The sequence below is a fragment of the Cynoglossus semilaevis genome, chromosome 11 (assembly GCF_000523025.1).
Source record: "Cynoglossus semilaevis isolate Cse_v1.0 chromosome 11, Cse_v1.0, whole genome shotgun sequence".
Taxonomy (NCBI): Eukaryota; Metazoa; Chordata; class Actinopteri; order Pleuronectiformes; family Cynoglossidae; genus Cynoglossus; species Cynoglossus semilaevis.
This window is the reverse complement of record NC_024317.1, coordinates 19,194,989-19,220,231: the sequence shown is the minus strand read 5'-3', so window position 1 is coordinate 19,220,231 and position 25,243 is coordinate 19,194,989. Positions and strand designations below refer to the sequence as shown.

General features: G+C 40.6%; 1 protein-coding gene across 1 annotated transcript; it reads right to left on the bottom strand.

Moving 5' to 3' along the window:
* Positions 1 to 10,414: 10,414 nt before the first annotated feature.
* Positions 10,415 to 24,565, bottom strand: vapb (VAMP (vesicle-associated membrane protein)-associated protein B and C). Its single transcript, XM_008321150.3, has 6 exons — positions 24,307 to 24,565; positions 20,419 to 20,571; positions 16,033 to 16,136; positions 14,550 to 14,630; positions 13,083 to 13,259; positions 10,415 to 11,964 (listed from the first exon to the last, which is right to left on the bottom strand). Exons 1-6 carry the CDS (start codon positions 24,362 to 24,364, stop codon positions 11,809 to 11,811), a joined length of 729 nt encoding a protein of 242 aa, XP_008319372.1. The 5' UTR covers positions 24,365 to 24,565; the 3' UTR covers positions 10,415 to 11,808.
* Between the last annotated feature and the right edge of the window lie 678 nt (positions 24,566 to 25,243).

Genomic DNA, 25,243 nt, shown 5'->3' with positions numbered 1-25,243 from the left:
TGGATGTAAGAATCTTTCACCACGATTCAGTAACGACTTATGCACTTTGTACATATATTTTTTTTCCATGACAGAAAAAGAAGTAGAAGTAGAAAAGATCTGCACTCCATTACAGGCCATCTCTTCAGGTCCAATACTACGTGGTGTGAATCGTTGCGTTACGTTTGTCATTTTTCAAAGAGAGCGCATTATTTTATATTTTTGTTTTCTTCAGTCAGTCTAATCAGATGTATATTTATTTTAACCATTTAAGCTGTTTGTTTTCACTATAAGAAAAGATTCTGAGTGAATGCTGTTTTTGATGATTTCATGTAAGAAGCGATTATTTTCTATAAGTGTAATAAAATATCTTTTTCATAACAGCCTGTGTTGATTGTAATTCTTTAACTGACAGTTTGGATCTCGGCTTCTCTGTAGGGTATTGACAAACTCTCAGACAATGCTACAAAATATATAAAGAAACACCAAGATTAACTTTTGGAATGTTACTTCCTACATACTATTCACTAGTCCAGTGGTTCCCAAACTTTTATAATGCTAAAAGATCAGGTCAGACAGGAAAACAAAAACAACATGCATTCAGGTACCATCAGAAAAAGAATCCAGTAATTACAGTAGTTTTAAATTTTGTGAGGCTCCCTTAGCGCAAATGTTTAATAACTTATATGTAATGGTCATTTGTTTATTTTTATACACGTGGGGCTTCATCAGCTATACACTTTAGGAGATGAAAGCTCTCGTGCTGCATTCACTGACAACAGAACACAGGAACAGGAACACAGGTCAGACAGGAAAACAAAAACAACAGAAGATGGCTCGCTTTTTTCCTTTACATGTACATCAACACTGAGATGACAGCATCGTGTTAGAGTGCACTTTAGCGCTCCATTACTTTTTGACTGCGGCGTTAATTGTCCAGACGAAGTGTTGGACTGTAAATCCTTTTAAGAACCACCTTCTCTCGGCCACAGTCCTGAACTTGACTGTTATCGTCACGTCGCTGCAACAACAGTAACGTCACACACAGCAGCGGTTACAGAGACTCACGCTGCATCGTAACACTACCTGTTTATTTTGAGGCGAGCGTGGAGGAGCTTCTACAGGGCCTTGTCAGATGAAACATGCCAGTAACCATCGCAAATTTGAACCACATGGCTGTTAAGAGTTGTTAAAAGCAAAAACCATGTCGGGAGAATTCATCCTCTGGGTAACTGTGAACGTCCATACAAAAATGTCACGGCCACTGAGTCACTGTCTGGACCACATTCTGGAAAGATGATCCAAGACCAGTAAAAATGTTGACCTTGTGTGTTTACTAGTCATTTGTCCCACCGCTGCTGTTTCATTTCAAAACCCAAACTCCCACATTCAGGCTGTAGCATCTGCTGAATTATGTCTACGCCGCCGTGTTTATACTATCACATATTCAAAGGCCAGATAAAAAGTGATTATACGGTCACGACAACTGCCAAAGAGCTGTCGTGAAGTTCGCACATTACACACCACACGTCTCTGTGTCCGATTAAGGTACAGCTGGTGGACTTTTAAAACAATGGGCTTTATCAGATGGGACGGTCAGTCGGAGGAGAATGCAGAGGCGACGGCCAACAATATAGGTTTCACACAGGCCCTGGTCAGAAATATGTTCAAACGAGCAACGGCGTAATGTATACAACATATTTAGTCTATGAGTCCGTGGCTCCACATCCTGTGTGTTATGACTGAAGTCAGTGAAGTAAGCACTCTGCTCCACGGAGAGATTCCTACAGCGTTAAATCCTTACATCTGCCCTCGCAGAACAACCCACTGAGGCAGGACTCAGAAAAATGGCTGAGGTTCAGAACACATGGGGCTCTTTACGCCCGCCAGCTTGTCTGGCCTGAATCAAACTGTTACACATTTTGCCACAAGCTGCAAATTCTCAGGTTAAAAGATTCAAAAACATTCACGAAAAGTATACTGTGAACACCTTTCTGTACGTCGTGAGCGGGAATTTCTGGATCTACTTCCTGATATTTGTTATTAGCTATTTCATGCAATTTTATGCCACAAGTGAGAATATTACATTCACATTGATATGGTCAAACTGCATTGCTTAACGCTTGTTACTTAATCAATTTATTAGAGTTGAGCAATTTTCCTAACCTCTGTCTGCCACTAGAAGGTTCTCGGAATTCATACCTCCAAGTTCCCAAATCCCAAGTGAGTTGGTGTCGCAAAGAGCAGCCAACGTAAAAACTTTGTCAAATCCCTACATAAACTGTTGATCGCTGATAAAGGAACGCGCTAACAGTGATTCCTCTTGTCATTCATTCATCCAATCAGCAGTCTGTTACAGGGCCACATACTGTATTATATGTATTTTATGCCAGAGTTGCTGCCACCTAGTGACTGGAGGCTGGTTTATCGTTCAATCGTTATAATCCACTGGAAGCCTCTCGCACCCAACCCCACCCCCCTCTCCTCTCCCCTTGACACATCACCGCGCCACCCCACGATTTGAGAGGTACTGCTGCACACAGACAACCAATCATTCACACTTAGCGTGATCAATGAACCTGAGTCCCTGCAGCAAATCAATCGACAACAGAGAGACAACACGCAGACTCCATATACACAGACCATCAACTACCATGAACCAATGACCTTCCTGCTGGAAGGCAAGTGCACAAACCGCTCTCCTGATGTGCAGCCCTTAGTTTCTCGATTTTAATAACAAATTTGTAAAATCCCACCACTGACAAACACACCACAGGTATGGACAAAATAAAATAAAAAATCAGGCGGCAGCCATGTGAATGATTTAGCGTGAACTGCTGACTGAAAGACCGGAGGTGTGGTTTACATACATGGAGACGACTGAACATTTTCACGAGGCATAAATCTACAAGGCTGTACATCTCATTAGCTCTGTTTTCCCAGTGACAATTACCAAACGTGTTGAGCCACAGAGGATAAATCAACATTTGCTCCGTGCTAATGCGGACCAGAGGAGCTGAACATTACAGCAGCGGGACGACTGCCTTCATGAGCGACCTGTGCCATAGTTTGTGGTTCAGGGTTTTTTTTTGTTTTTTAAAGAACCAACTGCCTGTTCATAGAAGTAAAAAAAACTGCTCTGATTTAAATATATTTGAAATTAACTTTTCAGGACATGTAACATTATGCCGTTCTTCCTCGTAAGCGTTTCAAAGAGGAGGAAGGAGAACACTAAAATAAAGGTCTGTTTCCAAGAAAAGTTAAAAAAAATTATATAAATAAACAATCTTTAATTCTGTTATTTGGCTCTTTAGCCTTGAGCCGTGAGGACAAAGGGAAGAGAGAAAAAAAAAAAAAAGAAAAGAAATGAGAGGCAGGTCGTTCAAGAGGCTACATATTGTTCCTATTAACTCCTGAGAGAATGGTGATGGCAGCTGCTCACCCCATGAGGTCATCCGTCAGGCTTGAATGGAGAATATGGGTCTGTAACCCCGACAAGCCAACACGTAAAAAAGAGCAGGGATTATTGAAGAAAAAAAACAAACCTTCAGGGTGGATAAATGGCATTTTTCTTTACAGTAATGTGTGCAATCTGTCATTGAAAGGACCGTGACCCTGGGTAAATCTTTGTGGAACCCACTGAATCCACACAAACCACACAGATCCGCTCATCTGCAGATGGCTGCCTGGTGATGATAACTGAGCACAGGGAGCAGAGTTTTTTAAAGTCTCCTTGTGGTTTCTGCTGCACGGCATGAAAATGAGAGGAGAGAGGGGAGGGGAGGAAACAGGAGGGGAGGAGAGGAGACGGCAGGAAAGGAGAGGAGAGGAGAGAAGGAGGAAGGCGGAGGCTAGGAGAGGAGAGTGCTATTGAAGGCATCCAGTGAACAGTTAAACAGATGCACAACCTGGACGCTCTCTCAGATTTGTGTTCGCAACAGGTTAATTCCGAGTCATTACTCCTAATAAAGTGGTTGGAATGAATTCATTTGAATTACACTTATTACATTCAAATTGGCCAATTCGGAGTTTTCCATCCTTGGAAATGGGGCCCCACCAAGAAGCGGACAAATAAACACACAGTTCTACACGCAGAAAAGTCCGAAGGTCACATGACACACCTCGGCGTCTGAGTTTTAACAAATGTTTAGAATTTTTTTTTTAACAAAACCATTGAAAAAAACAAGTACTTTTAGAAGGTATTTGAAGAGGCCATATACATGCTATGATATAACAGGATGTTTGTTGTACATTACATTACATTATAATTACTCAGTAAATATTACTGTAAAGTGTGTGGCATAAATAGTAGAGGTCAAGAGGTCATCGGGCAACAACGGGCCACACATATAGAGCCATTCACACTCACATTTACACCAGTGGTCAATTACCCTGTTATGTCATGTATTTAGCGCGATACAAAACTCCATACAATCAGACCAGGAATCGAACCCTTGATCTTCTAGCAATAAGGCAAGGGCAGCAACCACACTGTCACTGTGTGGCCCAATGACCCAGTGTCTTAAAATGAAAATTATTATCAAAACAAATGTTAAATTTAAACAAATCTAAAGCTGACTTTGTGGTGAGCTGATTTACACTTTTACCACATTCAAATTTTAAATCTGCACTAAAACACAGTCTGTTCACTGTGGCTCCACACTAAAACACAGTCTGTTCACTGTGGCTCCACACCAGCTAGATTTTCTAATCCACATCTTAACAAAAAAAAAATGGGAAAAATCACATTTCCTTAGCTCTTCCACTGAGGGGGAAAATAAAAAATGTTTCACTTAATGAAACTTTGTATTACTTAATAGGTTGATATTAAACCAAGTCATACAAAAATTAAAGTCTTTGTGGTCGTACTTGAGCAAACTGCATGTTTTTTTTTTCACTGAACAAGCACTTGAAATTCTCCAGACGTAAAGTCGGTGCCAAAATTCCATCAGTCACACAACAAATACAAGCAGGAACGGTTTTTAAGTGGAAGGAAAAGAATATAAGAAGATGGATTTCTCCTCCGCCTGTCTCCTCGCTCACACGGCTCCCTGCGTACGAATTAGCTGACATTTCTGAAAATCTATCTGCCGACTCGCTCGTTTGACTTTGTGTAGGCTTCTCCGACTGAGGATACGGGAGATCCAGCCCTGCAATGTGACTTCAGGAAGAATGTTCCTATAGACTGTAAAAAGAAAACAAAACAAGCCCCGAGGAGTTTCCTTTCAGCTAAACCAATTTTCCAAACCACACAGCGTTTGGTGGTTGAGTCTGATAAATGTTCTGGTAAAAGAAAGACACAGTGCTGTATTTGGACGCAGACCCAACAGAAAGCACAGCAGAGGGTGAAAAAGAAATCCCATCCCTCTGCCTTCCCATAAAAATCTTGCATATGCATTTAAAGAAGCACACACACGAAGAGACACACACTCAGATATGACATCAGTGCAGTAGTACTGGTAAATCGGCCATTCAAACTTCAGACTCCGTTTCATAAAAATCCCATTATTTTGATAAGAATATGAGCTGCAGCTGCCTCGTAAACGATAGCACCGGGGGCACGCTGACGGGATCAGTAAGAGCAAATGAGGTTCGCAACAAATTACAAATGTGTTGTGCAGCACAGAGCAGCCACTGCACTTTTTTTACCCCCTCCTTTGCTTCATCTCTTGCCAAACAACAAATTAGCTTCACTTTATCATCAGCTCCGACTCAAACGGCTAACTGCTACGATCAGATCCAGTCCCATTCCACGGTCTCTGATGTTCTTCTTCTCTGTTGAAGCTCCACTCTGCAGTAGTAGTGGCAGCTAATGGCGAAGTTGTCCAAACATATTCACTCAGTATACATGGCTGCTTACTTTGCAATTGTGTCTCATTTCCAGTGGCCTCTTGATAAATGGAAATATTTGGCCGTACATCAAGAAACATAACTTAAAAAATACACATAATGTAAAGTGGATACTGAAAATATGCACTGAACAAAAGTGTTGAAGTATATCTGGTCTGACGCGCTGATTCCACTGATTCCAAAACTCAGAGTCAGACTCAAGGGAATAATCAGAGAACAAACAGACCAGGCAGAGATATACAGTATTTCTCTCAGGGGTTCAACAATACATGTATCTGTATGGAACAGTTCCACACAATGGTGTCAGCTCAGTACGCACTATGAATTGAACTACATGACATTTTATATTCGTTTTTTTTTTTTTTTTTGGTTGTTCTTGGGCTCCCCTATTGGTAAGACATGTTACTGCGTTGACAGATACTGTATATTGTGGCCTTGGCGGATTCATAATTTAATCCGTCCATCCATCCGTCCGTCCATTTGTCAATCCATTCATTCGTCAATCCATCTGTCTGTCCATCCATCCATCCATTCCACCATCCTTCCATTGGTCAATCCATCCATCCGACAAACCATCCATCCCGCCATTAGTCTGTTGGTGAATCCATCCGTCCGTCCATCCATCCATCCATCCCGCCATCTGTCCATTGGTCAATGCATCAATCCATCCATCCATCCATCCATCCATCCATCCATTCTCCACCACTTCTTTGCCAAATAATATTCTTATTAGGAATAAATGATCATATACTGGTCTTAGCTGAACACTGCACCCCTGTGCTGTTGTATTTCCATGTTAATTATACTGCTGGTACTGATTGGTAGTGAAAAATATTTGCAGAAGTGGTACATGTTGTAAACAATTTAAGAACTACTACCTTAGAGGTTGGCGTGTGACAATAACAGATTTTGCTGGGATGATATATATTGTCCCATAAATGAATATATACAGGAACTGGTACTGAAACACAGAGTGAACCCTCTTGATATTGAACGTGTTCGGAGGCGAGGAGACGAGGAAAACAAACAAACAAACACACAAGCATGTAAATAAGAGGCCGGTATATTATTAGTGACTTTATTTTTCATTTATCATTCAATCAATTATTGATTATGGTCCGAGGCCTACTGACAGGTTAACCTCAGATAGTCCTGCTACCCTCCCTGACTCCTCCCAACCTCAACTCCTCTTCTTTAAACATAACAGAAATTCTGAGTCTTTGTGTTGCATTGCCTCTCACCCCTACATAATATTTTCCACTAGTAAATATTTCCACCCAGTAACGTCCTGATTACTGGCAAAAGACAGACAAACACAAAAACATTAAACATCATCCCTGCTGACGAAGACAACACCAGATACTGGCTTGTTTTCCATTCTAAAAAAAATAAGGGGATTTTTTAAAATTCCAGCATACTATAGATTTTTAAATTTATGATCTCATATTGTAAACATTGACAAAAAAGAAGATCCTCTTCATTTACACCACACCAGATGGACGGCAGCTGACATTTCTGAGATTGGAAGCCTACTTGATGCCTTTGGTATTCGCTTCCACGTGAGTATTATTTTCACTGAAAGCGATCCGCCTGCTCTTATTGCTTGTTAAATCAGGTCATGTTTCTGCTGTAAGGTTAAGATCACACAAATGACTGAAAAGGTTATTGCTGGAATGATCTGCCGCTGACTGCGTCGGCCAAACTGCATCACTCGCTGCCAGTTGTGCTGCCTCCAACCTCTCTGGCAGGCCGCGAATTCATCCACAAAACCTGTACAGCGGCTCTGTGTAAGTACAGAAATTTGCATGAAATTTGGCTTTTTGTAGTAATACTGCATCTGTGCCACGGAGACTTCCCTGTTCCAGAAGAGTCAATGAGAGGCCTACACTGTATAAACAATGAGTGCAGCCATTTTAATTTCGCAGGCAATGGATCGGGTTTCTCTGTGTACTCTGATTTAGTTAAAATCCAAAAGGTAATTTGTATAAGGTAACCAAATGCAGTGGAGAGAGACAGACTTCAGGTGTATGTTCATAGGTGAAGGTGAACAATAAGAAAAAGCCTGAGGTCACAAGAATTAAGTGGAAGTGATAAAGTCCTAGTTAAAATGAAATCACTATTCATCCACAGGTGGCGCTCAGGACCTCCTATTATTTCAACCTCAACCTTTTCTCTTTTGAAATGAGTTATTTCCCACCTGAGTGTAAAAACATACACTCGTATTGTTTGGTTATCACCGCCGACACGGCAGCTGTTTTTTCACCGTGGCCAAGCCAAACAGCTGAGGAACCACCGGGCCCAGGTGCACACCAGGAAGTTCCCGACACTAAATTCCACTCTCCTGCTTCCAGCTACAAGGTGCAGACAGAAACGGCGTCTGGTTGTTAGCGATGCAATAACACTGGATTGTTCGCAGGGACCTAATTTTGACTACATTTGACACCATTGAAGCAGATGTAGAAACTCAAGGGGTAATTACTGAACTGGAAGGAATATTCAATAACATTCTCATTTTACGGCAAACGAGGAGCAAAACCAGGAAGTTTGGTAGCAGAAGTTATTTAATGAGGATCGTTTCAGAGTTGGAGGGATGGGAGAGTTGTCTTTACCAAGTCCATCATAGGGTCACATATAAAGACAAACAACTGTTTACACTCACAATGTATCTACATTCCTATTTAGAGGAAAATGCATGATAAAGGACAGAGCGATCATTTCAGTAATCTAAAGGCGGAGGTTGGAGGAAGATTACTATGTAACCACTTTTATTAACTACATCGGCTCGATACAACTTTTTCATGTCGGATACCCATACTGCAACTTGGAGCATCTACCGATACCGCAATCAATCCGATACCTTATTGTTTCCTCCATCATGCCGCCGGCTGCTGTTCCTGTATAAAGCATGTCACACAAAGTTACCATAATTTCTGGACTATAAGCCGCTTTTCCACACGCTTTGAACCCTGCAGCTTAAACAATGATGCTAACTTATGGACACCTGCGGCTTATAGAGAAGTGCGGCCTATATATGTACAATTATATTTTTCATTTTGGGTGGGTGCAGCTCAATAGTTCGGAAATTACAGTAAGTTGAGAATTTCTGTGTATGATCCTAAAATTTTGATCACTATTAGACCAATACCAATCGAGAGCATTGGATCCAGCCCTCCTTACGTTTTCACCACATACAACCTCCAGAAATATTCATCTCTTCAGGTTCTACCAGTGCGACCAACCAGCAGTTTCCGCACTTCTGCCAAGAGCAGTATACGTAGAAGATACTATGAGAGTGCAAACCATATTGTACATACATTTTATTTTACCCCAACCCCTGCCTCGCCCACTTCAGGCTCCACATCTGCTTGTCACATCAATATTCTCCTTGATTTTGAGTTCGTAGCAACTGCAGCAGCTTTCATTTTATTTTCAGACACCATTTTGCCAGTGCAGTTAAAAGAGAATCAAATAGTGCCATGTACATCTAAAGAGAGTACCACTGGAGACAGAGAGAGAGAGAGAGAGAGAGGGAGAGAGTCCCTCAGGTTACCAAGTACCACCAATGATACCTGCTCCATTGATTTCACAATCAATCCAGTTAGTTTTATAGGCCAATGCAAACTCAGGAGACATGTTGGACATTAACTACTTCACGTCACTCGGGAAAGTCTTGCCTGACATGTCAGATGGAGCTCATTAGACAGAAATGTACTTTTACATTTACCTTAACTGTTCTAATTTCAACTAATTTCTTCTTCCTGGGACATGAAGCCCACTGCGGTGTCTGGCTGCAGCATGTCTCCAGGCGATCTCTGCCCAGCCACAACTAAACATCCTTTTTATTGGACAATTTATGGCAGAAAATGAGAATTACACATTAATATAATTTCCTAGCCGATTCTGTCAAAGACAAAAGAGAACAATGCGGTTCCTGTGTGACAGAAAATGACTTCACACAACTGGACGTGGGCTTTAGTCGTTTAATTTATTAAGATGCTACAGAGTCCAACCTAGTTGGGTGATTCTTTTTTTTTTTTATACACCAGAGAGAATACTTGACAAGGAATATTAATCATCTTCTCAGATAGAGTTATTTATTTATTTATATACATAGAAAACAGATTCCCGACTGCTTACAGTGTTCATGGTGATGGACTCCAGGACAAGTCAGTGTAGTGTAGTGTAGTGCAGATCCCACGTGGAGCATCAAAACTGATGACTTTTACTGCTGTGGCAATAAAACCGTAACTTTCTAACAGTGTGGTGTCGGATCTGAAAGTGATTTCCTCGTCTCAGATGTTGTCATTCGAGGATTAACCGTGTGACCCAGGCCAGAAAAAACCAGGGACTGGACTGTAGCTGGGGGATCTGCTTTGTCCTCCCTCTAAGCAGCAAGCCACCCTCGACCCATTGACCTCACAGAGACGCAGTGACACAGCCTGGGTGTTCATATTTAATCTCTCACCCACTGGATTTCTTCGTTACGTGCCGTTGAGTGCAAAGGACAGTGAATTTGGGAAGCCTTTTTTTTTTAATTTCAGTTAAAAAAGTGGAATTGCTGGTTGGGAAGCCTTTTTTTTTTTTAAATTTCAGTTAAAAAAGTGGAATTGCTGCTAGACACGGGTTAAAAAAACAATTAGGCCTTTACAGTCAAATCATTCAAAGAAGAGTGTCACACTCAACTGATTTTATTTCTCTGAATCTGAAGATTTAACAATTTTGGGTGAGTACGTTTGACATAAAAATGACCAGTCGCTCTGGAGCAGTACAATGTCATCATGCCATCACTTTTCACTGACGTAGCTATGGTTTACGCATGTTCTGCTCTCGCACTTGGAGGAAACGATATTGTGAAAAACTCATTAAACCTTAGTGCAGTTACAGAAACCAACACGACTGCAAAAAGCAGAGAGGCGTCAACCGATGAAAACAACCAACCAGAAAAGGCTTTCGGTGGAGTGAAAAAGAAAAGCGGTTAAATACAAGAGCCGGTCAAACACTCATCTCGTCTTTGACATACATTTGCCCTAAATGAAACACAGCTTCCACACATGTATGGCTCAGCTGGAAGATATAACCAAACAACACGGAGCTGGAAATTAACAAAGGTCCCTTTGTGAGCACAGAGTACGTGTACCTGGGACCTGGTGTCGAAAACCCATTCACCTCGACATGCACCGTATGTCCATTTGCACTTCCTTACTAAATGTATACATGCTTTCCATGTGTTTGTGTATATGCCCTAACCCTAAACATGTTCATATACTGTGACATACTGTGTGTGTATGTATGTATTTATATATTGGTCTGAGAATAACTTGCCCGCACAGGTCACAAGACAAGGCTTTCATGTGGAGATTTACAGAAAATGACAAAATCCTACAAATCTCATTTGGTAACTGCGACCATTTGTAGCCCTAATAACAACGACCATGACAATAACAGAAGAACTGACGTGACATAAACAAAACAAAACAGAAAACACGCAAACAAAGGAAGAAGAAAATTAGAAGAATCTAGTTGTGCAAACCTACAGCCAGATGACATAGATATTATCACAATTATAAAAGCATTTAAATTAAATTCAAAAGTTCAGATGCAACACTCTGTGTGAATGCATGCAATCAAACGATCCAATAGTCTCCTCTCACAACGAGGGATGAGCTGGAAAGCTGAGTTAAATAAGAACATGGAGAAGAAATGACCAAAGGTATAGTGTTTGGACTTTCACTGCTTGAGGTTTGCAATGATTTATAGAGGCAAGGCCAGTAACAGTATTTTGTTCATGAGATGTTTTCTAACCCCCCCCCCCCATACATTACCTTTGATTTTTTTTTTTCAAACTTGTAACCCTCCCCATGTCCCCCCACCCGCCCAGACCAGTGAAAGTGGCATTTCCTGAAATCCAAAATCCCAGACCCCCTTGTATTGTTTTCATCCCCTGAAAGCATGCTGCGGCCGACCACGCTGCTCTGCGCTCTACAAGACCAACTTGCCCACGATGAGGCCCATCACAAAGAGGAGCACAATGAGGGCCAGAGAGCGGATGCTTAAGCCTTCCTCTTTCTTTATGCCCATTGCAGCGTGCTGGGACGACATCATGTTACTCTTTCTCATCCGCAAACCGTCGTCCTCCTTCAAGGAGAGAATCAGAGGAAACAATGGAGAAATGATAAAAGAGAGCAATGGAGGGGTGTGAATTGGTGGGAAGATGGAATTAAAAAAAATATATCAGGGGGAGAGGGGGAGAGGAGGGGAGGTCAGTTGGTCAGTCAACATGATACAGCAGGGACTCATTCATTAGTTCAAAAGAAAAGGACTGACTTAAATCTTCATTTGACCTAATCCCCTGAGAAGTGAAGAAGCCGCCAGGTTTTAACACGCATCGCTTCCCAGAACTGGGTGTGGGTTGGGAGGTGGGGGCGGGCACGCTCTCTGTTAGTTTAATCTAAGCCGCAGGGGCAGCCAGCAGTCTTTCTGCCCCTGGCAAGAGCTTAAAGGTCTGTGGTGGTGGCGGTGTCTTAGGGGAGCGAACCTCTTTTCTCGGCTGCGTCTGGCTCATGTACATGTGACTCATTCCCAACCAAAACCTAACAAACCTCAGTTTAAACTCTTTTTTTATATATTGATTGTGTTGAACCCGGTTTCTGCCGCTCATTACAGATATGAGCAGTTTAACTCGGAGCAAATCAAACCGGCTCTGTATCTGTTTAAAGCAAAGATTAAAGAACTAGGTTGGGTCACTTCAGTGAAAATGGTTTACAGTACCAGAGCCACAGACCAATGATCATCTGGACGTTTCATAAAGTTATCCAGAGATCGTCAGGTTTGACATTTTTATTCCAATGTCTTATGTATCTGATTGAGGTTCAGATACTTAGTGGACATACAGTAAGTCAAACACTGGAAAGTTGATTCAGTGAGAATGATAAAATTACTCAGAAAATGTCATTCTTATTTAAAATGTCCCCATTTTGTCAACCAAACGTAAAATCACTGACCCCAGGAAAAACCATCAGAAAATTTGGTTGGTTCTGTCTGGGGTCAGTGATTAATCAAATGACCAAATGTATTAAACAGTTTTTGTTCGCTCAGCTAAGGAGCCTAAGGAGGTGGCGCAGCAGATTATCTGGTTCTATTTGACTCATTTATAGCCTGCTTCTACTACTGCTGACTGTCTTCATACTTCCTACTCTGCTTCTTAGCTCAGGCTCATTAAATCCCTAAATTAAAAGAGTTAGTACAGCACTCACCCGTATCTGTTTGTTTTCTTCTCGTAGCCTCTGGGCCTCCATCTGAAGCCTCTTACACTCCTCCATGATCTTCTTCACCTCCCCGTCGTCCAGGGTGGAGCTCATGGACTTCACAGGCATCGCGGAGTCTGACTTCAGCAAGCTGGACGACATCATCTTGTTGGACTCCATATCGTGCTGTTGGTGGGTTACATGGTAAGGCGTGACGATGGACTTTTGTTGCAGAGAAGTTTCTATGGTAAATTTAAGGGATAACTTGGGAAATACACAGCCTCAGGTTATACTCTTTCAAGTACAGATGTTGTAAAAACACAGAATGAAAAAACACTGTATTAAAGATTTGTGTCAGAGCCCAAAATTAAATTCTGCCCCTTTTCTGAAGGTAACGTTTTTACCTTGTGCAGCCCTAGAAAACTTAGAAAACCAAACACCAAAATCGTTTTAGCATAAGGAAGGCAGGAAGGAAGGAAAGTGAACTCCTTGTCACTGTGACACAGCACACCACTGCACACAACGAAACGTGACCTCTGTTTTTAACCCATCCCCAAAGTGAACAGTGGGCAGCAGTGTGTGGGGACGGTGCCATGCTCAGAGCACCTCAGTGGTAACTTGGCAGCTGGTGGACTCGAACCCTTCCAGACCCAAGTCCGCTTCCTTAACCACTGAGCCACCACTGCCCCTATAATATAATAAACCATAAACATAAAACATCAACTAAATGACATCTTAGCTGCAGAACCATCTCTTAAACCTTCAGTGTCTTCTGGCTCTAAGAAGAAGAGTTTACCCAGAGGTGCTTTTCATAGGAAGATAAAACCAGTTCATGTCAACATTTACTTGGTCTAATGGGTTACCCGGAGCACGGAGACAACGGAGAGTGATGTGTACATGTCACTAAACTATTAATGAATTCACTCGAACCCCCTCCACAGTCCAAGTAGAGGAAGTGTTCAGAGAGGTAGAGTGAGCTACATATCATGAGCAGATCTCAAGGAGTCCCCACAGTAATGCACAATACTATTAACAAAGAAAGAAATGTGCTCAGGAGTTACCTCTAAATAAATGTTATGGCATTAGAGAAGATGAAGCTCGTGGTAAAAGACGGACAAAGTTGGACAAGATGGAGAAGGGGGTGACGAGAGAAAGAACAGACCAGATGAAAAGATTAGGAGAAAAATGGTGGTGTCACCTATCCCTACATAGGGATAGGTGACACCAAGGCAGACCAAAGGTGTGAGGCAGGAAGGAGTGACAATAATAACCAATATTGTTGCTAAAAATGACCCATGCTTCACTGACATTTCACGTCCTGCTCCATGGAAAAATGCAACAAAACTACACTTGAGGAAACTGACAGTCCTCCTTTGAATTCTTTAGTCTGCAAATCTTTATCTTCACCTCCCCGATGGCTCTTTGAAAGTAAACCTGCAGTGATAGCAGAAAACGAACAAAGGGAGATGTGCTCACCGTCTTTTCCATGTCCAAAGGCATCTCGAAAACACATCTCAGCTTGGAGTCCATCAGTTCGTCTGGCTTGGCCTCCTTCCACTGGATTTATTTAATTAGAGCAAAAAACAGGAGATGAACGACAGTTCTAGGAAGGACTCTTCAGATGTTCCAACTATAAACACATCTGGGATTAAACTAATTAGTTTGTCTTTTGGTCTAAATGCGTAAACTAACGTAATTTGTTTTTTACTACACTTTTAGAATACTCTGGATCAGAGTAGTATGAGCTTAACGTTTCGAGACCTGCAGGTGTCACATTTAAACACAGCTGGTTGATTTAGCATTTCTGTAACCAATAAAGAGGAAAAACTCAATCCGCAATAAGACAATAAAGAAGCAGTGTTGCATTGGCTAGTGAGCTGTTATTCATACTGGGTGGCAAAAGCCTGATGTTTGCAAAAAAAAAAATCCTCAGCAGTCCTGTAATCTTTATGGTTAGAATCGCACTCCAAATGGAAATTTCCAATTGGATGTAAATTTCTCTTGGATTTGAGCACTTAACATTAAAACACAAGTGAACAGTGCTGCCTGAACACCTCAAAATATCACTCACTCAACACATTCAGTTTGCAGCAGCTGTGAACGTGATGATTTTCCTGGTTAACCTGCATTTTTGTCATTCTCGTAGACAATTGAGAACATGTCCCATTGGTCTGTGCAGCAGCAGGGCGACTGCAGACACCTCTTCAAGTCAATACTCTAAAATCTATTCAATTTGTGTCACTTGTTCTCTTCTTTTTTGTGAGTAAAAAATCCACGTAGTTGTTACATAGTTAGACTTATGCAACTGTTGGGAAAAAAAACTGAACTGTAACAAGGCCGTTACATGCTTAACTTCAAGTTCTGAACTGTAAGGCCGTTACATGCTTAACTTCAAGTTACTAAAACTGGAACAGAGGGATCTACATATGAAATCGCAAGAGAAGAAATAAATGCAAAATAAGATGAACCAATGCCATGAATATTTAATGTTATTGTTAACTAAAACAAAGAAATCGATAGAGTGCTGTAGAATATTGATACGGTACTGTGAAACCAAATAATGCGTTATATTGGCGTATTGATATTTTCTCAAACCCGTAAACAAACACAACAAGCACATGTACAAGACAATTTTTGTTTGTGTACTGAACATTCTTAAATGAACATGCACCCTTAAGATGTATGCCATGCATGATAGTGCTCATATTCATGTTTGCAAACAATCTGGGGTTAAAGGCTGAAAAAATGGAAAAGGAAAATACGACCACTAGGTGGCTGTCAGGCTACACAAAGGCTGTAAAACAGCTGAAAACCCAATTTTCATAATGAATTAGTACGTGGCCAAAATAAATCTAAAAAAAGTATTTGTAATAATAATACTATTACAGTTGTAATAACAGTAACATGGGACAAATTCAGGCTTCATGCAAAAATGAACTCAAACATATGAGACACTCACCACTCCCTCCATGTCAGTCATGTCAGGAGGTGCTAACATGGACTGAACCATGAACTTGTGTTTGCTCTTCTCATTGGGGTCGTAGTCAAAAGGCTGCAGCATAACTGAAAACAAATTTTAAAAAAATGGAGTATTATAATCTGAAAACATTAGGGGAAAAAAATACCAGTTGGTCTCTGGCTAGAAGACAAGAACACATAGGAGCAGATGAGCTAATCTTGCTACCAACTCTGCATTTCCCTGAGGAGCACAAGGGAGTTGAAACAAAACCTAGCTAGTCTCTTCAATAGGTACAATGTGGAGAACCCCTAACCTTAGCCCTAATTCCCAGGTTCAGAAAGAGTCAGTAATGCTGTGGTGAATGCCCAGGAGTCAGTAAAACGATGACCAACCACAGGGAAAGATCTGAAGAGTTATGTAAAAGGAAGTGACAACAAGCAGATGTTGTGCATCAGCACAGAGTTTGATAAGGACTCAGGGCTTACAGTAACAAGAACTATTTCCCAACCTACTGCCCAGGAAACCCCAACAGAGAATTAGTGTAATGCTAATGTTTCATAATGACATTAGTAAGCATATCAAATTATCTTTTTATTAGTTTCCAATCAGCAGACTGGCTTGAAGCTATTATGTTCATCTCCAAACATAACCCCTGCAGAAGTTATATGTTCTCATCAGCAGTTCTAATCTTCCAGCTTGCCTTTACTTTTTCCTTTGCCCTGGGAATGACTGTGTAGCATAAGTGTTTGTCAAACACATAAAGGCCTCCAGGTTTTGTCCTGCCACTTGGAAAGAAGTGGGTGAAATGATTTATTTCCATGTTACCATGACGGTGAAACACTGACAGATCTACGAATTCCCAAGACGGTAATATCTCCAAGAGCTTCCAAGTCCAACTGGCTTTTTCTTCCTTAACATTACACATCATTTTAACCAAATGCAGGTGCGGAGTTGGAGCTGGAATTGTACTTTAACCCATCACCACATTGGTTCCCCGAGTCTGTGCTGTGTTATTTGATGTCATTCCAATGGCGGAGAAGGTATTTTAAAGCTGCAACAGTGATTCAAATCACTTACATGTGTCAGTGTTCCGGTTATGGTAGTTGGAGGTGTGGAAAAGATGAAAACTATCACTGATGGCTGGAATTTTTGTTCCACTTTTCAAACGCGGTTAAAACTCCAAGGTATACTCTGACATCAGTGTGAACCTCGTCGGCCATGTCTGTGGGATTCGTTGACTTTCTAAAGGAACAAATGACCTCCTAATTTCAAAGCTGCTGCAGCAATTAGGATAGTTTTCATAGATGACAGATGCCAATTGTCCTGAGAGTGAAAAACCTTGGAGATCCAGTTCACCATTACACCAATCAAGGAAGTTGAATATGGCAAAGTAGAAACAGACGGATTGAACAGATTGAGAACGTCCTGTTTGAGTCAGACTCAATTTGTACTGCCATCGACCTTTTGGTCCAAAGGGACAACCGAAGAGGATATGGTCAGAAAAAGTGTTCCTGACAAACAAAGTGAAAAAATATCCATATTTGCAGCCCATCAAAATGCAGTACATTTAAAAATAGTTAATATTAAAATCCTTGCAATAAGCTCGCAGAAAACCAAATGTTAAAACATCCAAAAGAGATGGTAATCCTATGATGGTTTAATGTGAAAAAGTATTATTGGACGAGGTACACAGGGGTGTAAAATATACCCAGACTGTGTGTAAAAAATCTCCTGAATGGAGACTGGAAGTGCTCTGCTGGTTTTGGAAGCAACTCCACATTGATGGAAATCCAATGAGGAAATTAATTAAACAATCAATCAAACATCTGACAGTATAAACAGCAGAGTTCTTTCTTGAGGTTGGAAACGTTTAGATCTGTTTATTTGTCTAGTCCAATCTTGATGTAACTGATCGTTTAATGACCGATGTAACATTGTTAATCTGAGCGGTTAGTACATGACGACTGGTATATTGTTAAGTCTTCCACTTGTTTAGACATGAAAGAACTTGGCCTCCTTCAGGTTAAGAACTATGCTGCAAGGCTCTTAACCAAAACACACAAATGAGCCCAAGAGATGTCAGTTTAAGTTTATCCACTGATTACCAGGGACCGACAAAGTCCAATCAGGAGTGTATCTGTCGAGTAAACTGAAGGAACAGATGAGGACAAGAGCCAATCCCAGCACAATAATAATAATAATAATAATAATAATAATAATAATAATAATAATAATAATAACTGTTGTATGATCAAATTATATGTAAGTATATGGTGAGCGAAAGCGGCTCATTCTGATAACTACAAAGAGGTTGTTGTTTTACTTTCCTGCTCCTGTTGGCATCATCGTACCATCCCAGCATACCAGACAAACTTCTGACAAATTCCCAGAAGAGGCTTAATATTTGTGGAGACAGCTTTTTTTTTTTCAAAAAAAGATTAACTTCACATTTTTCCACTGAATGTTGCTACATAATACCAATCAAACTCAGCAACATTCCTGTGGCTATGGCCGTGCTCAACGTATACTGTTACAGCCTGGTGGAGCTTCAAAAGCACACTCTCCATCCCCAGCTAAGCTGTCGATTGACACCGTTGTGGTTTGTAGGTGTCCTGTGGCAAAAGCTTCACCTTCACTCCAAAGAGAGAGTACGAATATTTGCTTTCGTGCTGCTGTTCACAAAACGGCACGTCGGAATTCAAGTTTCAAAACCTGCTCTTGAACACCTCCTCCTTAAGAATGGTCCGTTGTTGTTTTCAGGATAATTAACTGTAGTACGGAGGCGAGCTGCATTTGTAGAACAGAGAAAGTATTGATTTAGCTTAGAGATTATGAAGCATGAGCTTTGGGAAAGCAGCTGTGAGAAAGAAGCTAATGACGCAAAACTAAACAGCCTAGGATTTTTCTAGCCAAGGACCCCCAAATGAATGAAGAGAGGGAGCAGCGACCCACTACTATATATAGCATAGAAATGTCCTCAACAGGGCAGAGGGTCATCTGTAAATTGACCTTTTTATATTGCATTCAATGCTTATTTACTTGCTCTCAAATAATACTCAGATTCATATCATTTGTTTTTCTATGAAATATGTGCAAAAAATATAACAATATTGTTGTCTGATCAACCCACTGATCAACACTTAAAGAGTACACACAAGGGGTTGCGGACCCTGTGTTGAGTACCTCTGCTTCTGAGGTTATCCTGCAAAAAAATAACAAACAATTTTCTACAGAGAGCTTTAGTGCTGATGGAATGGATGGAGGCGAGCATCTGCTCTGGGGTTAAAGATTAACATACATTCTTATATAGGAAGGGTTTGAGTGAGTGTGACTGTATCTACACAACCAATAAAATCAATGAAGTAAAAAAATGTTCTCGTATAAGTGGAAGAAGCTGGATAAACTAGTTTCCTAGTTTACACTACTGCTTTAAAAGCAGGGAGCAGAGGGTAGTGAGATCAATTCCCAGAGGAACCACACACTAAATAAGGAGTTTCTCAATTGCGGGATCAATGGAGTTTAAATTATTATTAGTGGGTTCCACGGTGTAGCGGTTAGCATGCCTGCCTCCGAAGCAGAGAGCAGAGAGTCTCTGGTTGGATTCTCAGAGGAACCACATACTTGGCGCCTCCTGTTAAAGCAGACCTGCTGTTAACACAGACATTTCCCAAATATGGGATCCATAAAGTTCAAATTATTATTATCAATTTACACCCAATAACGTCGAACCATCAACGGCAGGTATAACTAGGCAAAAAAGTTCGACCTCAGCAATCCATAGAATCAGGGTGTTGCAGTTAATTAGTTATTTATTCTTGTGTGTAAATACAGCAGGACTTGGACTCGTTACCTTTCTGAGCCCAATAAAATAGAAAAATGATGACAACGGAACTGATTTGTCACCGACTGCTGACAGCAGACCCCAATAAGAGAGTTTGCAGTTGCTGACACAAGATAGTGTTGGTCGTAAAATGGGTCTTTGTCTCTTAATGGCAGCCGAGAGAAACAAGACTGGAGATGCACTGTACCAGTCTCCCTCTGAGGGTTCGACTGGGAATGAGACATCAAACTGAATAATAAAAGCCACGACACGGGCCGCAACGGTTTTCTGACTGCCAGGAATCAAGAAGATGGTTCTGGAGGGAAGAAGACACCGGGAACATTTTATAATCAGGGAAAATATTTGCTGGATATGAAAAGAGCAGCCGTGGTGGTTGGTCGTCAACTTTTCAGCTAACATCATTTAAAAAATAATCTCTTGTCTCATTTTTACCCAGTAGATAAATGTATGAACCAGAGTGCAACCGTTCCTCATCATCTCTTTTTTTCCCAGTAGGTACATTTATGAACCAGAGTGCAACCGTTCCTCATTTACTCATTTATTACCTGAGACATTGATTGAAGTGCCAGCATCGATGATGCCACTGTTTGGTCTCACGCAGTATCGGCGTGGTGCCGTCGTCTTCACCTTGAAACACACATTCCTGTCTGTAGGGTTGGAGAGCTTGAGATTTGTGGTGACCACATCTGAGAAAGGACCTGTAAAAAAAAAAACAAGAGAGTTAAGAAATAGTTCATTTGGTCTCATTTTAATTTTATAATGGTAAAAATCAGGAAAACTGCTCCTTAAATTGTCCTAACTTTCAAAAAGATAGAGATTTTACCACGAACAGAGACATTTGAACCCTGCAATAAAAACAAAGTCAGAAAATAAAAAAATAAAATAGAACAGAAATGCTTCTTAATGCATTTATTACGCAGCTAAAAGCACTGGTACATTTCAAACACGTGACACAGTCCGTACATAACTATTTTCCAATGTGGTGGGATAAAAATTTAAAGGACAACAATTTAATTCAATCTATTCCCACAAGTTGGACTTTCTGCCACACAGTTTCCTTATTCGACCTGACATTTAGATAAATGGGTTTGTGCTGTCTGCCAAGGCTGCTGCTGGATTCACTTGAAACTGTCCTGAAGATAAATGTTTCTCAGGCTTGTTTTTATTATAAAGACCTTAAAGGCTGGGTCTTAGTGACACATGGTCAAAAAAACTTCCCGTATTTGAATCTTCTAATCAAATTAGCCAGCTGCTGTTTTTTTTAAATACTTCCAAATTAGTTCATGTGAAAAGGGGTTAGTTTGGGATTAGAAAACCTTCACTCGGAACCTTGAAATGGATGCCCCTCCACTTTAAAAATATAAAACAGATACAAAGTAAGACTAGTAACATATAATTGGTTGCTGAGAAATTATTGCTATGGTTCCTTAAGGAGGAATGGGCCCCTCCTGGGGGTGTGGAGTTATTGCAGGGGGGGTGCAAAGCAGGGCAAATTAGGTTTTTTTTAAAAAATATTTTTTGTGTCAAAATTACTGACTTGTACTTGTATTGTACTTTTGGGTGAGAATGTGTTTGCAGGAATGACAATGTTTTAAATAGATTTCAGTGGAGGTTTTTGTTTTAAATGTGCTTATGTGGGGAGGGTAGGGGGGCTCAGCAATAGTCCTATCTACAAAACGGTAGGTAGGACTAAATGCGTTCATTTCTAACAACCATTAATGTAACTCAAGAAAAAAGGACCAATAAATGCATTAAGGGTTTTCCAAACAAAAGGTAAATGTAGAATCAGAGTTCTCAGTTATCAATATCTTTTAAAATGGTAAGCATCTTTTAAAGCAATATTTTACAGTGTTCAGGTATTAACGTAGGGCACAATGCCATGGGAAACTTGTTCTGTGGTCAGCTGACAGGTGTTAGCTTGTTTTAGTTTGGAATTCTATATGCAAAAGATACATTTGACGAACCAGACTTATCATCTAACTGTGCATAGTTCACTAGCATTTGCGGGAAAATTATTAGAATAATTTCCTCACAAAAGCAGAAATTCAGGACGACTGAATTTACCCTTGAGATAAGTACACTGGCCCTACTTCAGAATTAGCACGTACACCAGACTGAAGATAAGGTTTCAGCCCGACAAATGTCCAGACCAACTGACCCTTTCTCCGTTGAGCAAAAACAGAGAGGAAATTCAGAGGCTCACAAACCTGGCCTTAAATCCAAGGCTTTGATGATACAGACTCTCACCACTAACTACTATACACCTGATCTACTACAGCCTGAAGGTTTTTGGCAAACTGGTCAACTCACAAAGACCACAAATGGCAGAAAAGCTATAGCGTTACACAGGGCTGATATCTGTAGGTTTGAAGAAACGTTTATAGAGGTGCAGGTGTGAAAACCTTTAGTTAGTTATAATCACAGACTCGTGTATAAAAACCTTCTGAGCGTATTGAGCCGCTGATGTTTTCAATCAAGGTTTTAACAAGTTGGACAACACAGGGACGGGTGAGTGTGAGTCAGTAGAAACAGGACTTGATGTATTTCAAGTTCAACTGGTACAGAGTCACATGTCTGGACGAATAAGAGTTAATTAAATATTTAATGTTCAAACACTGCTGGTGTTTGTTTTGTACTCGGGTCTGACGTTTGATGACCAGTATGTCTTCACCCGACATCAAAAGAATGCACCATCAACATTCCCGTCATTTCAAATGATTCACATTTTATGCTAAGGCTTTTCAACGTGTGAGACAGGCATCCTCTAGGGGGCAGGATTTTGTTTTGCTTCTTGCAGTCGTGTTTCTGGTGTATGTCATCATAGAGGTAATTGGTGTTTTAACTAAGAGTATTTAAAAACTAAAAGTTCACAACTGAAACAAATGTGTAGTATTGTAAAAATTAAAAGTGAACCTCTGTTTGGACTCTATAATGTCAGTCAGTTTTAATGTGGGGAGTGGTGCTTGAAATATGAAATAATAAAAGAACGATAATTAATTCCAATCAGGATAACAATGAATATGCAGAGCCTTGATGTGACGTAATGAGCCGATGATTACAGCATTAGTCATTAGTTGGTCATTACTTCCATTTTTAATTTGTCTTTGGACTCTGACACCGTCACGCTAACACTGAGACATAATATTTTTCGTCTCTTTTGCTACTGCTGTGGGGTACTATGATACTTTCACAGTTACAGTATATATGGGCACAGTTAAGAAATATTTTTGGTAAGGTCACATTCATTTTACATTGTGCAATTACATTTGCGGTATAAGCCTAAGCTTGACGTGATGCATGCGTTAGTCCCCGTAGACGAACACAGACCTCAAGCTGTTCCATATTTAAATTACGCTGGAAGCTTTGCCTGCAATGACAACAAAGCCATCTATATCTCAATGTCTATCTCATTAAAAAGCAGACTTCCTGTACACCATTTTTGATATATATTCCTCATCATTTGACTACTTTATTGCCACGTATTGGTTTTACTTTTACAATGATTTATATTTTAACCTAGAAAAGTCCCATGTGTACAAAAAGGGAGCAGAGGCAGGTGGCATCCCTGCATACAAAATGCTTCCTGTTGCCCATTTCACATCACAAAGGGAAACATTTTTATATTATTTTATGGTGTTTGTGGTCAATTCCTACATACTTCACACATTTGAGGGAGACTTTTTAAAGAACAAATAACAATTTCATGAGTCTATTCTTCAAACGAACAACGCTGTCTTGAGACACAGCTAAAATCTAGGGGGGTAATTATCAAACTGTGTCTCTTTGTCTGTAATATAACACAGAATGTACACAGTAGTTGCTGACGGTTTTATGTAATATTATTTAGGCCTGAAGCAACGTGACACCTTGCAACCAAATACTCAAACGCCCGGTCAGGCCATACGATAAGGAAAGTGACATGTTGGTGACCTGAAGCTAACACACAAAATAGCAGTAGAGGTTGCAAAGTGATCGGCTGTCAAGTTATAAGATTACAGTGAGCTGTCCAACAGAGCAGAAAAGAGCTGACAGCTAGCTTAACATGCTAAAGACGTAGCACCAGCTGTGGTGCAACAAAATAAATATCAGAATATGATAATAGTTTTAGTTGGATACGTTTACTGATATTTCTCAATGGACATACTTTCGGTTTATTTACGCTTACAGCCAGCATGAAGACTCAGTGTAAATGCATGACAAGGCCCGGCTAGTTTAGCCGTCAGAGGCTAATTGAGTTAGCTGTCTGTCAGTTGACCTGTCGTCCTCTTCCAGCAGCCACGTTGGTTTTAATAGAAGGGTAATAAAACTACTGCAGCTTCTCCTCGCTTTGGTTACCACAACACTGGCGTGTCCCCCTCCGCCCCTGCGTCTGGCAGAAGCGCCCCCTCCCTCCTAACCCTCTTTCCAAAGCAGGGGGCCCTCCCCTCTCTTACCTCTGAATTTCAGTTCGTGTTGAGGCTCCAAGAGCAGAACCTGTTCCGGCCTGGCCATGTCCCAACAGCTGGAGCGAGGTTAATGCGCTGCTACCAGTTCTCGTCGGTCAACCCCGCGTCAGGACAGTGATGGGTCTGTTGGTTTATCAATGAATAAGTGGCGGAAGACGCTGTGCCTGTGCTGTCACTGGTGCTAGTCGGGCTGCTAACGGCTGTTCTGTTGCAGCAGGAAGGGAGTGAGAGACCGTGCGATGACGTCACTACCTCTGCAGAGACGGATGAGGGAGGGGGGGGTTTACGACAAAGACTGATTGAGGTTAGGTGATGGGTGGGAGGAAGCAATAACATTTATGATTAATTGTTAATTAATCATAAATGTTCAGAATATCATTGCAAGTGCAATGCAACATGAACCACTTCATTTAATTAGAAAATATCTAATTGCAGTCTTTTAGTTGATTTTTTTTAAAATAAGATCATTATCACAGCAATAGAATTAAATTATGAAACTAAGATGTGCATAATTATAAAATAATATCCAGCAAAGTGTGCCTGTGTAACAAAATAAATATAGCATAGAAACATATGGAAAAATGACATCACTGACAATCATTTTCCACATGGTCCTTTTACAGAACTGTTATGATAATATAATTGCAGTGGAGTAGTCTAGTTTACTACCACCTCATAAAGTGACTTGACTTGTTTTGTATCTACAAAGAAAACTATATAAATATGTAGTACAAAAAGGACAAAAATGATCTCTCACGGCAAGAATACAAATTCATTGCATTTTTTTTGTTGCATAAATAAAGCATTTGTTGACATATTGTATTTCTGGCATCATTTATTGATTCTGTTTTGTCTGTGGTACAATTTTGTGAATTCACTTGATACAGTTGCAGTACTTAGTATTGTCACTGTTGCAGTATTTGCA